The sequence below is a fragment of the Artemia sp. Qi Xiang Cuo genome, chromosome 7, assembly GCF_049724085.1.
Source record: "Artemia sp. Qi Xiang Cuo chromosome 7, ASM4972408v1, whole genome shotgun sequence".
In the NCBI taxonomy this organism is placed as follows: Eukaryota; Metazoa; Arthropoda; class Branchiopoda; order Anostraca; family Artemiidae; genus Artemia; species Artemia sp. Qi Xiang Cuo.
The window spans coordinates 31,501,923-31,520,072 of NC_142800.1; the positions used below are offsets into that span (position 1 = coordinate 31,501,923).

Consider the following 18,150-nt stretch of genomic DNA (forward strand, 5'->3'; position numbering starts at 1 on the left):
TCTCTACGAGGTTCCAGTGCCAAGCTATCTGTGGAAAACAAAAAAAAAGAGGATAAAAAGACGCCGTTTAGGCAGATTGCTGTGGTAGCTGCTACTTTTCTTGATCTTTAAGCCAATATATTTCCCTTGCTGTTCAAGCCAAGGGACGGAAAGTTTCCTACATAGGGGTTTCGGACAAGGCAGTTCTAGTCGTGTACTTTTTGTTTTGATCTGACTCTATTTTTTAAAAGTTATGGGCTATTATATTTCTTAACATTGGACGTGATCGTGCCCTACAAGGCGGTTAGCTACCGCTGCAACCCGGATTAATATTTCCTACATGGTCTAGTGATTGGGATAGCAGGCTCTCACCCAATTCGCTCGAGCTCGATTGTGATGATCTCTTAAGGAATATAATTTAAATAATCATGTATATAATGATTACTTTTATTACTTCAGTTACTTTGGGCTACAGTTCGTTCCATAATGTAATAAAAAAAATTGCGAACAGGAAAAAGCCTATGGCTTTTTCTTATTTGGTATAGTAAGAGACGAACCTCAAAAAGTTCGGCAGCTAACTTCCATTCAAAAGATGGTTTTATTATCTTAACTTTTAGTTACTATGTGCCGTTGTTTGTTCTTTACTAGGTTTTCATCCATATCCGATGAACCTAGCATAGGCCCCATTTATAAAGAAGTATACCTGTCTTTTATGTATACAACATAAACTATTTAAAATTGCCTCCTTAAAAGCCTGCGTGGTGCACTGGACAACGTTTTGATATTGTATTCCAAGGGTCACAGGTTCAAACCCTACCTCTGCTAATTTTTAGATATTTATCAATTTGAAGGCCAAACATACCTTCTATTAGTAACTACTACGTGATATTCTCTTGAACAACTTTATTTATGGTTAGATATTACGTCACGTCACTTATTACGTCATATATGGCTATAAGTAGGCAGTTGGGTCTTTTGATTCTTCTGATTTTCCGAAGCACGAAAATTTGAGAGGTAAGACTAAACTTAACGAAACTTAAATGTTTAAATTCACCATAAAAATCGAATTCTTTTGATATATCTATTGGTTTCAAAATTCCGCTTTTTAAAGTTTCGGTTACTATTGAGACGAAACGCTCTTACTATGCAGTTAGTTACCACGATGACATCAAAAATGCAGTTTTTTGTAAAAAGTGATTCTATTTTTAACCTTTTTTTTGTTTTTTAATTAAAAAGGGGCACTAGAACTTTTAATTTCCCTTCGAATGAACCCTCTTGCGACATTTTAGGACCGCTGGGACGATACGATCACACCTGGGGAAAAAACAAATAAACACGCATCCGTGATCTTTCTTCTGGCAAAAATACAAAATTCCTCATTTCCGAAGATAGAAGCCTTAAAACCTCTACAATACGGTTTTCTGATACGTTGAATCTGATAGGGTGATTTTATTAGGATTCTATGATTTTTAGGAGATATTTTCTCCTTTTTTCGAAAATAAGGTACATTTTCTCAGGCTCGTAAAATTTTATGGGTAAAGCTAAACTTATTGAAACTTTTATATTTAAAATCGGCGTAAAAATCCAATTCTTTTGATATATCTATTGGTATCAAAATTCTGCTTTTAAAAGTTTCGGTTACTATTGAGACGAGACGCTCTCACAGTTCGTTACCACGAACTGTTTGACAAATTTGACAACTTTCGCAAGTACCAAACTATTTTTGCAAATGACACAAATGAAAAAAATTAGCTGCTGCGCAATTGGCTGAGACTTGACGTTAACATCACAAGTTAAATACTAGAGGATTTCACTTGAGCTTGCCGAAACAGAAAGTCTAAAATATTCACAAAGGTGTTGTGTGGGCAGCGAAGTGTATGGCCGAACCACTGGAGTCTCTTTTGTCTAATTATAGTGGACAAATCAGAACGCTGATAGCCGATTTTGCGGAGTTTGACTTTACTGACACGATCACGGAGTTTAATGACAATAATTCTCCATAGATATGAGTGGTAAAATACGTTGAGGGCTTGGATGTCGGATGCTTTCTTAGTCCATGTCTCACAGCCGTAAAGTAAGACAGACCGAACAAGGGCCTGGTAAATCTTTATTCTTGTCTTCAGACGAACATTTTTCTGGTTCCATATAGAGTGATTTAGCTGAGTGAAGACTCCAATTTCTAAAGCAATTCTTGACTGTATTTATGATGCGCATCCTCTTATTGAGTCTACCAGAGAGCCTAGGTACTTAAATTCATGTAGCTCGTCTATGGGCGACTGTTCTAGTAAAATTGGGGAGTCTTGAGATGATATACCAGACGTCATTACTTTTGTCTTCGGGAGCTTATTTCAGGTCAACCAGAGAGGATTCTTCAGCTTCTTTCGATAGTATAGATTGGGCTTCTGAACGAGATTCAGCTAACAAGCAAATATCGTTGGCGTAGTCCAAATCGGTTATCACAAAATTGGACTTACTTCAACGCCTGAAACGGTCGTCTTTGCACCGTTCATAATCCAGTCGATCACGAAATTAAATAAGACGGGAGACAATATACATCCCTGTCGGAGACCAAAATCAATTTGGAACATCGAGGAGAGTTCTCCACCGATCTGGATTTGGGCTCGCGTATGCTGGTAGTATGCTTGGATAAGTCTGACTATCTTGCCTGGTACTCCATCCTCTGTCATGGCCTTCCAGATTCCATCCCTTAGAACAGAATCAAAAGCTGTAGTAAAATTCATGAACAGAGACACTATTGGTTTTTGGTGTTTTGCCCTGTGTTCAAGGGCAAAACAACTATGTCTTAAGACGAATAGTTGGTCAATTATTCCCATGCCTGGACGGAATACCGCTTTATTGGGCCTTGTCTTTACGTTGCGCTGGATACAAAACGATTATGTAGCACTATTGCAAATATTTTTGCAGCAATGCAGATGAGAGGAATCCCACAATAATTGCTGCATTTTGTCTTTAGCCCTTTCCTGAAGACTGGAAGGATGATAGAGTCTCCCCAAACCTGTGGAACCACCTTTTCTTCCATATACGACAGGTTAGTTTATGAAGCTTGCTGACAAGGGCTGTCCCTCCATACTTATAAAGTTCAGCCGGAATGGAATCAGGACCAGAGGCTTATTGCTTTTAAGCCAATTGATTGCTTGTTGGACTTCATTTAACGTGGGGGAAGCCACATTCACGTCATTGTAAATGCTGCTGGGTGAATTTAGTTCCTGCGGGTCATCGGGGCTATGGCTTGGATTATGGCAGCACTGATTATAATCCATTGCTGTGGAGAGTTGGTGCTGGATAAGTAGTTTGTGAAAGTTCGCCTTCCAGCGATTTATTATTTTGGTATTATTCGAGATTAACTTTCCGTTTTCATTTTCGACAGATGTACTAGTAGGCTTATGTGATTTACTCTTGATTGATTTTAGAAGCTGATACATATTGCTGGTGTCTGATCTAGAGGCAGCGGCTTCCACGTCTTCAGATATTTTCTCCCAGTACTGGCTCTTGTCATTCCTAGCCGACTGGTAGCATTCTCTTCTTAGGCGTTTGAATAACTCCGATTTTCTGTCCGATATCTGTTGCTTGTTCTCAGTCATCTGAATTGTGCATGTTGACATCTATTTTCTGGATAGTCTTTTGCGGTATCCTATCGTAGCTTCTGCAGCCTCCTGGATTGTCTTACATATGGAAACTCACCCTTCATCCAAACTTTGTGCTTGCACGTCGTTCGCTTGCCATTGGAGTGCTTCAAAACGGCTAGACAAATCTAAGCAGAATGCCTGTCGTATATTGGGATCATCGAAGCGATTGGTATCAAATCTTCATGGAGGTTTCCTCTTGGGGCGTGCTGCAAGTCGTAACTTTAGATCTAACTTGACTAGAAGATGATCCGACCTGTGTTTCGAGCCAGTATCTGCTCCAATGTACGATCTACTATTTGTAGCCATTGATTTCCAACGGCGGGACATGAGGATGTAATCAATCTGGCTTTTTCTCTACCATTGTTTGAATGTCATGTGGCTCCTTGGCTGGGCTTGTGTTTGAATGAGGTATTGATAATGACCAAATCATTCGTCATGGCATATTGAAGAAGTCTTGATTCCCTGCTACATCTAGCTCCAAGACCGAAGTGGCCAACGGCAGACTCAGTATTGGATGCTTTTCCCCCGATTCTGGCATTAAAGTTGCCTCCAATAAAGATGAGGCCTCGTTTTGGGACTTTCTTAAGCGTGCAAGTTAGAACTTGGTAAAAAAAAATCTGCTTCGCTCTCTGGTGCGTCTCTGGTTGGAGCATACACTACAATAACTGATATGTTGAATAGGTGGCCTTTGAATCGCGCTCTTGATGCTCTATGTGAGACAGGTTCCCACTCTAGAAATGACTTCGCTGATAGGGGGCTTAAAATGATGCCCATTCCACTATATACAGATCCATCAAGGGATCCGGAGTTGAAAAAGGAGAAAGAGGCGTCGTCCTCAGGAGTTCTAATCTCTGAGCCTTCCACAATGCTGTTGATTCGAATTTCTGAAACGCACATTATGTCTTAGTTGTAACGCAATAATTCCCCAGCGATAAACGATCAGGTCGTTAGGCATTTCATCGAGCAGACGTTCCAGCACCCTACACTGAGGGGTTCTCTATGTTTCCCGAGTAGTACCTCAGCGTGACAATTTTTCGGAGAAGGCGCTGATGAAACCTTCAACGCATCGCTTGCCGGGGATGCCGTAGTATGGGCTTGCCAATTTTTCGGAGAAAGTGCCGATGAAACCTTCAACGCATCGCTTGCCGGGGATGCCATAGTATGGGTTGGACTCTTTACATTGACTTGCATTTGGACGTTTCGTGTAAATATATTTAACCATGCAGGTCTCCACTCCCTGATGGAACCCTCTGCAGTTTGGCCTACCAAGAATTGGGATAGGCAACTCCGGGCGTTTCCACCTGACTACCACGACGAGGAAACCGCTGTAGGATTTATCCTATGTTTAACTAGGGACGGAAGACTAGATTAACCTGATGGGGGGACCACACCTCCCGAACCATCAGAACCATAAGACTATTTTAAACCCAACCTAGTTCACAGTCTTTAGTCACTTTGGTCTATGTTTGGCTATTAAGCGTAATACAGGTGTAATAACCCACGTAATACCTGCAGAGAAACCCTTTTTATTTCCCCTCATGTAAGAATTGTTTTCATGATACAAGATTGTCCCTTTAAGGGTTAAAGGGAGTCGAGAAAACAAAGTTTTATTTTACCACGTAAGAAGTTCGTACGGAGGCCATACCCTTCCCAACATCTTTTATGTACTAACATGAAAGTTTATATATATTTAATCTTTATTTAATGCCAATTCAGAATAATTGGAGGTGATATTGTCACGTTGGGCTTATTCAATCGGAATGGATAAATATAGGCTCTAGAAAAAAAACAAGGTCTAGTTTTTGTAAAAGTCTTTGTAGACTAGCCACATACCTCTGAAATACTGAGTTTCAGGCTCTTCATATCAGATTTTATTATGATTACCAACCACCACCACCCTCAATCCCCCTAAAAAGAAGGCCGATTATTTTTTTTCCTTTTAACTCTACTTTGAAAGATAATTATAACAAAGATATTTCGGTTTTCTTGTTTTTTTTTTAACTCTATTTAAAAATAAAAGATAATTTGCCCCAAAGGCTAGACAAAAGTATAGAAAATTATGTTTTCCTTTGGTAAAAATAACATATATTTAAATTTTTACATATATTTATGTTTAAATTCCTCTCCCAAGGAATCTGCCCCTAATTTTTTCTCAGATGTAACCCCGTAAATTTACTTTGGCTTTATTTTAACTGCTAAATTATGACATGATTATTTAGGTTATTTTATTTTTTGCCCAGCTGTGATTTTCATCGACAAAAATTGAGAATATATACGACGACAACAGAAAAACAGTGGTATCTTTGGGACAAAATTACACAAAGGTGAATCGATTCATCTACTGCCCTCTACACTCATGTTTTAAAATAGCTTTGAAAGAGGTTAATTTAGACGAGATTAGAGTGAGATTAATTGACATTTTTTATTGCGAAAGCTGGCACAAGAACACTGAAATAAAAAAAAAAACAGTTATTCTTGAAGTTTGAAAGGCTTAGTTATAAAATCCAAAAAAAACAAAGGTTAGTAGCCCACCCTGGAATTCTTAAGAAAATTGGGAATCTTTTGAAAAAATCAATAGTTTTGCTATTTAAATTTATCTTTTAACCGCATATTTCTCTGTTATTCACTTTTGATTTTGACTTAATATAATTATCATTTTCGGAAGTATTCTAACCGCACATTTCTTTGTTTTTCATTTTCGTTTGTCATTGCTTCAAATATTTTTCAATGCCCTTTACACTAGCTGCTTGGATTGGTTTTGACCCATTTGGTGGTCTAGGCTGTTCATTTTCATAAATTATAAACTTCTTAGGTCCCATCTTGATTAAGTCTCATTTGATGGTCCAGTTTGTTCTTTTTAAGCAACTGTTAATTTACGATTTTGTCCCCTATGCACTATGAAAATGCTGAAAATGCCTTTTGCATAAAGACCCGTTACGCTTGTTGTTTTATGCTTAGATGTGTTTCTTGTGTAGTTTTGCCTGCATCATAGACACTAAAAAGGATACAATCACTACTGAGGAAATGCAACGTATGCATGCTCTTGAAATGTGTTCCTAAATATGACGTTACTCACGGGACTTTTTTTTTCCAAAACTAAGGCTCTTAACGAATTTTTCTCTAATCAATACAGATCGTTTTTTCAGGCCAGAACATCCCAGGATGCCAATTTTCAGAAAAAACAAAAAATATGGAGCCGTTTTCGAGAAAAAATAAACACATAAAAAATGCATATACAATTATTGCTCGTTTAAAGAGAAAAGATATACACACACATATATATATATATATATATATATATATATATATATATATATATATATATATATATATATATATATATATATATATATATATATATATATATATATATATATATATATATATATATATATATATATATATATATATATATATATATATATATATATATATATATATATATATATATATATATATATATATATATATATATATATATATATATATATATATATATATATATATATATATATATATATATATATATATATATATATATATATATATATACTCTATGTTACCATACCTATTGTAGTCAACTGCACCAAAGTGAGAATTACCCATAGATGGTCGTTGGAAAAAGTTTGGATTTGGTAATTCATCTACTGCATCTTCAAATACCGCTTTGCTTGGTTTCTTTTTCTTTTTAACTCGTGTTGATGTCTTCAATGTGCTTGGTAATGTCGAGATTTCAGGTAAAAGTTGAGGTACTAGAGCTTGTATACTTTTAACTATTTTGTCCTCATTCATCTTGGCATTATTTAGAACCCTTACAGCTCCATTTGCTTCAACAATGACGTTAGGTGGCCGAAAAGTAGGGACTATGTTTACAGAGCTTTGTCGGCCAATTTCATCTTGCCTAGTAGCTTCTTTTTCTTGATTATTTGCCAACTCTGGAGACGAAATGCTTATATTTGATCTATGAAAGATGGAAGTTATTAAAGCAGACTTCTCTATTTTATTTACTTTTTTCTTAGTGTTAAAAATTACTAATACGCTTAATAATATGATTCTAAAATTCATAACTGGATGGCCAGAGTTCAGTTTTTCCTTGGCAATTTACATTCACAATCTGATTTTGTTTGACAATTCGAGAGTCAGTTTTTGGTTTAATCGTTAACTTGACAGTGTTCTTTTGATCAAGATTATCAATTCAGGATTACGACACATTTAAATGTCAGCACATGGACCAAAATACATTTGTTAATTCGGGGTAAATGGGGATTTTTTTGTAGATTTAAATCTTTAAATAATTTATATGACTTGCTTACAAACTTTATGTGTGGTATTAGTCTATTAAAATGTGGTTTGACCCCAAGCAGCGAAGTTTGATCTGCTTGCATCAGATATTGTATGCGATAAAACACGTTACTGCAGCTTTTGCATCCGGCAAGAACCTCCCTTTGAAACAAGTAAAATGGGGGGTGTTACTCCGGAACGAACACCAAATATGGGCATAGAATACGGAACGAACTCCTTATATGGGCATAGAGTCATTAGGGAGAAAGATTACGTAATGGGGTCAATGACCTCTTTTTCCAAGATCGATTTATTTGATGTTTCTATGTGTAATAACTCCGGGACGAAGGTTGCACATGCGCATTGAATTCTAACGGGAAACAATGTTATTGATCTAGGACTCGAGGGGGAAGTGAATTTCCGAGAAATTGATTTGCGTAATCAAAGTGTGTCAACAACAACAACATCGACCTTGACATTCACTGAGAGCGTGCACTTACAACACCGGTACGAACCACGTGGTTTATGGTCCATATATGGGCATAGAATACTGACGGGGCTCCAAATATGAGCATGGACTCATTAGGGGAAACACGTGGTTAATGGGGTCAATGACCTAAATTTCACAACAACAACATCGACCTTGACATTCGCTGAGAGCGTACACTTACAACAACAAAAACCCGGAATTTGGAACACCTGTGCTGTCGACCTCAATTCACCTATCGTGAATCAATAATTCCCCTTAGAAACAACAAATTAATTTCCCTTTCTTGACAGATCAATCAATCAATGACACCATCTATCAGACTTTAAAAATTTCTGCCTAGAAACATTTCTCCAGGAATAGATCCCAGTCATTAATGTCTTTGTCTCGGAAACAACTCTTTTGGTCGAACTCCAAAAGATATTAATAACCGAAGGCCATGGAAACAATTAGGCAACAAACATCTTAGTGATGAATTGTTTTAGCGCGCGAGAAGGTTTCCTATTAATTTGAAATGCGTTAGCACAGAGATGCCAATAACAAAGGAACGCGCTGAATTTACGTTTAGGGATAATTTGGGCGAAACCGTTCTAGACAGGTTATGGAACTATTTTGGCGAAACAGATAGAGACATTTTAAAAGAAGATTTTTGAAGAGATTTTAGAAGAGAATTTGAGTGTGGTCGTTATAATACACAAGCTTCATTTGAACAGTGTTGTGAGGTCCTCTAACCCAACCCCAAAGGGTTCCGATCCTCCTCCCCCCACCCCCCAGGCCGGCCCCGGTCCGCCAAGCCCCCCCAAGCTCCCAAAGGGACACCGGCACCCCCAAAGGCCCACCCAGACCCCCAACTGTCCCCCCGGACCCTCAAAGGCCCTCCCTGTGCCCCAAAGGTCCTCCTCCGGTCTCCAAAGGCCCATCGAGCTCCCAAAGGACCAATGGGGTCCCAAAGGCCCTCTACCGGTCCCCAAATGTCCCCCAGGCATCCAAAGGCCCTCCCTGTGCCCCAAGGGCCCTCCCTGTGCCTCAAAGGCCCTCCACTGGTCCTCAAAGGTCCCCAAGCTCCCCAAAGGGCCACCGGCGCCCCCAAAGGCCCACCCAGACCCCCAAAGGCCATCCCCAGGCCCCAAATGTCCCCCAGACCCCCAACTGTCCCCCCCGCCCCCCAAAGGCCCTCCCTGTGCCCCAAAGGCCCTCCCCGGCCCCCAAAGGTCCCCCGGGCTCCCAAAGGACCAACGGGGTCCCAAAGACCCTCCACCGGTCCCCAAATGTCCCCCAGGCACCCAAAGGCCCTCCATGTGCCCCAAAGGCCCTCCCTGTGCCCCAAAGGACCTCCTCCGGTCCCCACCGGCCCAGCGAGCTCCCAAAGGACCAACGGGGTCCCAAAGGCCCTCCACCGGTCCCCAAATGTCCCCCCGGCACCCAAAGGCCCTCCCTGTGCCCCCAAGGTCCGCCCACGGGCCCCCAAGGCCCATCGAGCTCCCACAGGACCAAAGGGGTCCCAAAGGCCCTCCACCGGTCCCCAAAGGCCCATCGAGCTCCCAAAGGACCAACGGGGTCCCAAAGGCCCTCCACCGGTCCCCCAAAGGCCCCCCGGCACCCCCAGGCCCTCCACCGGCCCCCCACGGCCCCCCCAGCGCCCAAAGGATCACCGGCGCCCCCAAAGGCCCACCCAGACCCCCAAAGGCCATCCCCGGGGCCCCACAAAGGAATTATTTACTGACCTTCAGTTGTTGTGATTTTAAAAGTTCTGCTTTTGTTTTCTAAAATCATCGCCTAAAATGCCTCAAACTGTTTCACCCAAAGAGACACATACACAGAGACACACACACAGAGACACAAACAGAGACAAACACACAGAGACACACACACAGAGACAAACACACAGAGACACACGCACAGAGACACACACACAGAGACACACACACAGAGACACACACACACAGAGACACACACAGGTTATGGTTTACCTTGTCACAGTTACATTTTCTTGATTTTTCAAAGTTCATTTTGAATTTCTTTAATTGAAATGCAAGAGTTGGAATATTTCAGCAGGGTTTGGTTGTGGTTTAACTTGTCAAAGTTACATTTTCTTGATTTTTCAAAGTTCATTTTGAATTTCTTTAGTTGAAATGCAAGAGTTGGACCATTTCAGTAGTGTTTGGTTGTGGTTTACCTTGTCACAGTAACATTTTCTTGATTATTCAAAGTACATTTTGAATTTCTTTTGTTGAAATGCAAGAGTTGGAATATTTCAGTAGTGTTTGGTTGAGCTTTACCTTGTCACAGTTACATTTTTTTGATTTTTCAAAGTTCATTTGAATCTCTTTCGTTGAAAAGCAAGAGTTGGAATATTTAAGAAGTGTTTGGTTGTGGTTTACCTTGTCACAGTTACATTTTCTTGATTTTTAAAAGTTCATTTGAATTTCTTACTTTGAAATGCAATAGTTTGAATATTTAAGTAGTGTTTGGTAGTGGTTTAACTTGTCACAGTTACATTTTCTTGATTTTTAAAAGATCATTTTGAATTTCTTTCATTGAAATGCAAGAGTTGGAATATTTCAGTAGTGTTTGGTTTTGGTTTACCTTGTCAAAGTTACATTTTCATGAATTTTCAAAGCTCATTTTGAATTTCTTTCGTTGAAATGCAAGAGTTGGACTATTTCATTAGTGTTTGGTTCTGGTTTAAATTGTCAAAGTTACATTTTCTTGATTTTTCAAAGTTCATTCAGGATTTCTTTCTTTGAAATGCAAGAGTTGGAATGTTTCAGTAGTGTTTGGTTGTGGTTTACCTTGTCACAATTACATTTTCTTTATTTTTCAAAGATCATTTAGAATTTCTTTCTTTGAAATGCAAGAGTTGGAATATTTCAGTGGTGTTTGGTTATGGTTTACCTTGTCACAGTTACATTTTCCTGATTTTTCAAAGTTCATTTTGAATTTCATTCGTTGAAGTGCAAGAGTTGGAATATTTCAGTGGTGTTTGGTTATCGTTTACCATGTCACAGTTACATTTTCTAGATTTTTCAAAGTTCATTTTGAATTTCTTTCGTTGAAATGCAAGATTTGGAATATTTTATAGGTGTTTGGTCTTGGTTTACCATGTCACAGTTACATTTTCTTGATTTTTCAAAGTTCATTTTGAATTTCTTTCGTTGAAATGCAAGAGTTGGAATATTTCAGTAGTGTTTGGTTGTGGATTACCTTGTCACAGTTAAATTTTCTTGATTATTCAAAGTTCATTTTGAATTTCATTCGTTGAAATGCAAGAGTTGGAATATTTCAGTAGCGTTCGGTTGTGGTTTAACTTGTCACAGTTACATTTTCTTGATTTTTCAAAGTTCATTTTGAATTTCTAGCGTTGAAATGCAAGAGTGTGAATATTTCAGTAGTGTTTTTTTGTGGTTTACCTTGTCACAGTTACATTTTCTTGATTTTTAAAAGTTCATTTAGAATTTCTTTCGTTGAAATGCAAGAGTTGGAATATTTCAGTAGTGTTTTGTCGTGGTTTACCTTGTCACAGTTACATTTTCTTGATTATTCAAAGTTCATTTTGAATTTCCTTTGTTGAAATGCATGAGTTGGAATATTTTAGTAGCGTTCGGTTGTGGTTTAACTTGTCACAGTTAAATTTTCTTGATTTTTCAAAGTTAATTTTGAATTTATTTAGTTGAAATTAAAGAGTTGTAATATTTCATTAGTGTTTGGTTGTGGTTTACCTTGTCACATTTACATTTTATTGATTTTTCAAAGTTCATTTTGAATTTCTTTAGTTGAAATGCAAGAGTTGGAAAATGTCAGTAGTGTTTGGTTGTGGTTTAACTTGTCACAATTACATTTTCTTGATTTTTCAAAGTTCATTTTTAATTTGTTTTGTTGAAATTCAAGAGTTGGAATATTTCAGTAGAGTTAGGTTGTGGTTTAACTTGTCACAGTTACATTTTCTTGATTTTTCAAAGTTCATTTTGAATTTCTTTTGTTGAAATGCAAGAGTTGGAATATTTCAGTAGTGTTTGGTTGTGGTTTAGCTTGTCAAAGTTACATTTTCTTTAATTTTTATAGTTCATTTGAATCTATGTCGTTGAAAATCAAGAGTTGGAATATTTCAGAATTGTTTGGTTGTGGTTTACATTTTCACAGTGAAATTTTATTGATTTTTCAAAGTTCATATGAATTTCTGTCGTTGACATGCAATAGTTGGAATATTTCAGTAGTGTGTGGTCATGGTTTAACTTGTCACAGTTACATTTTCTTGATTTTTCAAAGTTCATTTTGAATTTCTTTCATTGAAATGCAAGAGTTGGACTATTTCAGTTGTGTTTGGTTATAGTTTACCTTGCCAAAGTTACATTTTCATGATTTTTCAAAGATAATTTTGAATTTCTTTCGTTGAAGTGCAAGAGTTGGAATATTTCAATAGTGTTTGGTTGTGGTTTACCTTGTCACAGTTACATTTTCTTGATTTTTCAAAGTTCATTTTGAATTTCTTTCGTTGAAATGCAAGAGTTGGAATGTTTCAGTAGTGTTTGGTTGTGGTTTACCGTGTCACAGTTTCATTTTCTTGATTTTTCAAAGTTCATTTCGAATTTCTTTCGTTGAAATGCAAGAGTTGGAATATTTCAGTGGTGTTTGGTTATGGTTTACCTTGTCACCATTACATTTTCCTGATTTTTCAAAGTTCATTTTGAATTTCATTCGTTGAAGTGTAAGAGTTGGAATATTTCAGTAGTGTTTGGTTGTGGTTTACCTTGTCACAGTTACATTTTCTTGATTTTTCGAAAGTTCATTTTGAATTTCTTTCGTTGAAATGCAAGAGTTGGAATATTTCAGTAGTGTTTGGTTGTGGTTTACCTTGTCACAGTTACATTTTCTTGATTTTTCAAAGTTCATTTTGAATTTCTTTCGTTGAAATGCAAGAGTTGGAATATTTCAGTAGTGTTTGGTTGTGGATTACCTTGTCACAGTTAAATTTTCTTGATTATTCAAAGTTCATTTTTAATTTCATTTGTTGAAATGCAAGAGTTGGAATATTTCAGTAGCGTTCGGTTGTGGTTTAACTTGTCAGAGTTACATTTTCTTGATTTTTCAAAGTTCATTTTGAATTTCTACCGTTGAAATGCAAGAGTTGGAATATTTCAGTAGTGTTTGGTTGTGGTTTACCTTGTCACAGTTACATTTTCTTGATTTTTCAAAGTTCATTTTGAATTTCTTTCGTTGAAATGCAAGAGTTGGAATATTTCAGTAGTGTTTGGTCGTGGTTTACCTTGTCACAGTTACATTTTCTTGATTATTCAAAGTTCATTTTGAATTTCCTTTGTTGACATGCATGAGTTGGAATATTTAAGTAGCGTTCGGTTGTGGTTTAACTTGTCACAGTTACATTTTCTTGATTTTTCAAAGTTCATTTTGAATTTCCTTTGTTGAAATGCAATAGTTGGAATATTTCAGTAGTGTTTGGTTGTGGTTTAACTTGTCACAGTTAAATTTTCTATATTTTTCAAAGTTAATTTTGAATTAATTTTTTTGAATAGATCTATTTGGAATATTTAATGATTGTTTTGATGTGGATTACCTTGTCACAATTACATTGTAATGATTTTTTAATGTACATTTGAATTTCTTTCGTTTAAATGCACGAGTTGGAATATTTCAGTATGGTGTTGTCGTGGTTTAAATTGTCACAGTTAAATTTTATTGATTTTTCAAAGTTCATTTTTAATTTATTTCGTTGAAATGCAATAGTTGTAATATTTCAGTAGTGTTTGCTTATGGTTTACCTTGTCACAGTTACATTTTCTTGATTTTTCAAAGTTCATTTTGAATTTCATTCATTGAAATGCAAGAGTTGTACTATTTCAGTAGTGTTTTGTTGTGGTTTACCTTGTCAAAGCTACATTTTCTAGATTTTTAAAATCTCATATTGAATTTCTTTAGTTGAAATGCAATAGTTGGAATATTTCAGTAGTGATTGGTTATGGTTTACCTTGTCACAGTTACATTTTCTTAATTTTTCAAAGTTCATTTAGAATTTTTATCGCTGAAAAGCAAGAGTTGGAATATTTCAGTAGTGTTTGGCTGTGGTTTACCTTGTCACACTTACATTTTCTTGATTTTTCAAAGTTCATTTTAAATTTCTTTCGCTGAAATGAAAGAGTTGGAATATTTCAGTAGTGTTTGGTTATGGTTTACAATGTCACAGTTACATTTTCCTGATTTTTCAAAGTTTATTTTGAATTTCTTTCGTTGAAGTGCAAGAGCTGGACTATTTCAGTAGTGTATGGTCGTGGTTTACCTTGTCACAGTTACATTTTCTTGATTTTTCAAAGTTCATTTTGAATTTTTTTCATTGAAATACAAGAGTTGGAATATTTCAGTAGTGTTTGGTTTTGGTTTACCTTGTCACAGTTACATTTTCCTGATTTTTCAAAGTTCATTTTGTATTTATTTAGTTGAAATTCAAGAGTTGGAATATTTCAGTAGTGTTTGGTTCTGGATTACCTTGACACAGTTACATTTTCGTGATTATTCAAAGTTCATTTTGAATTTCTTTCGTTGAAATGCAAGAGCTGGAATATTTCAGTAGTGTATGGTCGTGGTTTACCTTGTCACAGTTACATTTTCTTGATTCTTCAAAGTTCATTTTGAATTTCTTTCATTGAAATGCAAGAGTTGGAATATTTCAGTAGCGTTTGGTTGTGATTTACCTTGTCACAGTTACATTTTCTTGATTTTTCAAAGTTCATTTTGAATTTCTTTCGTTGAAATGCAAGAGTTGGAATATTGCACTAGTGTTTGTTTGTGGTTTACCTTGTCACAGTTACATTTTCTTGATTTTTCAAAGTTCATTTTGAATTTCTTTCATTGAAATGCAAGAGTTGGAATATTTCAGAATTGTTTGGTTATGATTTAACTTGTCAAAGTTACATTTTCTTGATTTTTCAAAGTTCATTTTGAATTTCTTTCGTTGAAATGCAAGAGTTGGAATATTTCACTAGTGTTTGGTTGTGGTTTACCATGTCACAATTACATTTTCTTGATTTTTCAAAGTTCATTTTTTAATTTCTTTCGTTGAAAAGAAAGAGTTGGAATATTTCAGTAGTGTTTGCTTGTGGTTTACCTTGTCACAGTTACATTTCTTGATTTTTAAAAGTTAATTTGAATTTCTTTCGTTGAAATGCAAGAGTTGGAATATTTCAGCAATGTTTGGTTGTGGTTTACCTTGTCAAATTTACATTTTATTGATTTTTCAAATTTCATTTTGAATTTCTGTCGTTGAATTGCATGTGTTGGAAAATTTCAGTAGCGTTTGGTTGTTGTTTTCCTTGTCAGTGCTACATTTTCTTGAATTTCAAAGTTAATTTTGAATTTGCTTTTTTGAAATGCACGAGTTGGAATATTTCAGTTGTGTTCGGTTGTGGTTTAACTTGTCACAGTTACATTTTCTTGATTTTTAAAAGTTAATTTTTAATTTCTTTCATTGAAATGCAAGAGTTGGAATATTTCAGTAGGGTTTGGTTGTTGTTTACCTTGTCAAAGTTACATTTTCTTGATTTTTCAAAGTTCATTTTGAATTTCTTTCGTTGAAAAGCAAGAGTTGGAATATTTCAGTAGTGTTTGTTTGTGGTTTACCTTGTCATAGTTGCATTTTCTTGATTTTTAAAAGTTCATTTGAATTTCTTTCGTTGAAATGCAAGAGTTGGAATATTTCAGTGGTGTTTGGTTATGGTTTACCTTGTCACAGTTACATTTTCCTGATTTTCAAAGTTCATTTTGAATTTCTTTCGTTGAAGTGCAAGAGTTGGACTATTTCAGTAGTGTATGGTCGTGGTGTACCGTGTCACAGTTACATTTTCTTTATTTTTCAAAGTTCATGTTGAATTTCTTTCATTGAAATGCACGAGTTGGAATATTTCAGTAGTGTTTGGTTGTGGTTTACCATGTCACAGTTACATTTTCATGATTTTTCAAAGTTCTTTTTGAATTTCGTTCGTTGAAATGCAAGAGTTGGAATATTTCAGTTGTGTTTGGTTATGGTTTACCTTGTCACAGTTACATTTTCTTGATTTTTCAAAGTTCATTTTGAATTTCTTTCGTTGAAATACAAGAGATGGAATATTTCAGTAGTGTATGGTCGTGGTTTACCTTGTCACAGTTACATTTTCTTGATTTTTCAAAGTTCATTTTGAATTTCTTTCATTGAAATGCAAGAGTTGGAATATTTCAGTAGCGTTTGGTTGTGATTTACCTTGTCAAAGTTACATTTTCTTGACTTTTCAAAGTTCATTTTGAATTTCTTTCGTTGAAATGCAAGAGTTGGAATATTGCACTAGTGTTTGGTTGTGGTTTACCTTGTCACAGTTACATTTTCTTGATTTTTCAAAGTTCATTTTGAATTTCTTTCGTTGAAATGCAAGAGTTGGAATATTTCAGTAGTGTTTGGTTGTGATTTACCTTGTCAAAGATACATTTTCTTGATTTTTAAAAGTTCATTTTGAATTTCTTTAGTTGAAATGAAAGAGTTGGAATATTGCACTAGTGTTTGGTTGTGGTTTACCTCGTCACAATTACATTTTATTGATTTTTCAAAGTTCATTTTTGAATTTATTTCGTTGAAAAGCAAGAGTTGGAATATTTCAGTAGTGTTTGCTTGTGTTTTACCTTGTCACAGTTACATTTCTTGATTTTTCAAAGTTCATTTGAATTTCTTTCGTTGAAATGCAAGAGTTGGAATATTTCAGCAGTGTTTGGTTGTGGTTTACCTTGTCACAGTTACATTTTCTTGATTTATCAAAGTTCATTTTGAATTTCTTTCTTTGAAATGCAAGATTTGGAATATTTCAGTAGTGTTTGGTTGTGGTTTACCTTGTCACAGTTACATTTTCTTGATTTTTCAAAGTTCATTTTGAATTTCTTTTGTTGAAATGCAAGAGTTGGAATATTTCAGTAGCGTTCGGTTGTGGTTTACCTTGTTACAATTACATTTTCTTGATTTTTCAAAGTTCATTTTGAATTTCTTTTGTTGAAATGCAAGAGTTGGAATATTTCACTAGTGTTTGGTTGTGGTTTACCTTGTCAAAGTTACATTTTATTGATTTTTCAAAGTTCATTTTTAATTTCTTTCGTTGAAAAGCAAGAGTTGTAATATGTCAGTAGTGTTTGCTTGTTTTTTTACTTGTCACATTTTCATGTTCGTGATTTTTTCTTTGTTCTTTTTTATTTGTTTCATTGAAATTCAAGTGGTGGTCTATTTAAGTAGTGTTTGGTTATGGTTTACCTTGTCACAGTTACATTTTCTTGATTTTTCAAAGTTCATTTTGAATTTCTTTCTTTGAAATGCAATAGTTGGAATATTTCAGTATTGTTGGGTAGTGGTGTAAATTGTCACAGTTCCATTTTCTTGATTTTTCAAAGGTCATTGTGAATTTCTTTCATTGAAATGCAAGAGTTGGACTATTTCAGTAGTGTTTGGTTGTGGTTTACCTTGTCACATTTACATTTTCATGATTTTTCAAAGCACATTTTGAATTTCTTTCGTTGAAATGCTAGTGTTGGAATATTTCTTGAGTGTTTGCTTATTGTTTACATTGTCACAGTTACATTTTCTTGATTTTTCAATGTTCTTTTTGAATATCTGTAGTTTAATTTCAAGAGTCGTACTATTTAAGTCGTGTTTGGTTATGGTTTAACGTGTAACAGATTAATTTTATTGATTTTTCAAAGTTCATTTCGAATTTCTTTCGTTGAAATGCAAGAGTT

At 35.7% G+C, this 18,150-nt stretch overlaps 1 protein-coding gene across 1 annotated transcript in view; it reads right to left on the reverse strand.

Moving 5' to 3' along the window:
* Positions 1 to 18,150, reverse strand: part of LOC148950165 (uncharacterized) — a 61,855-nt gene that overhangs the window by 2,383 nt on the left and 41,322 nt on the right. Inside the window, exon 2 of the mRNA XM_089091484.1 lies at positions 7,195 to 7,587. Within this exon, the coding sequence (XP_088947610.1) occupies positions 7,195 to 7,587 (393 nt within the window). The remainder of the gene's footprint in view (positions 1 to 7,194; positions 7,588 to 18,150) is intronic.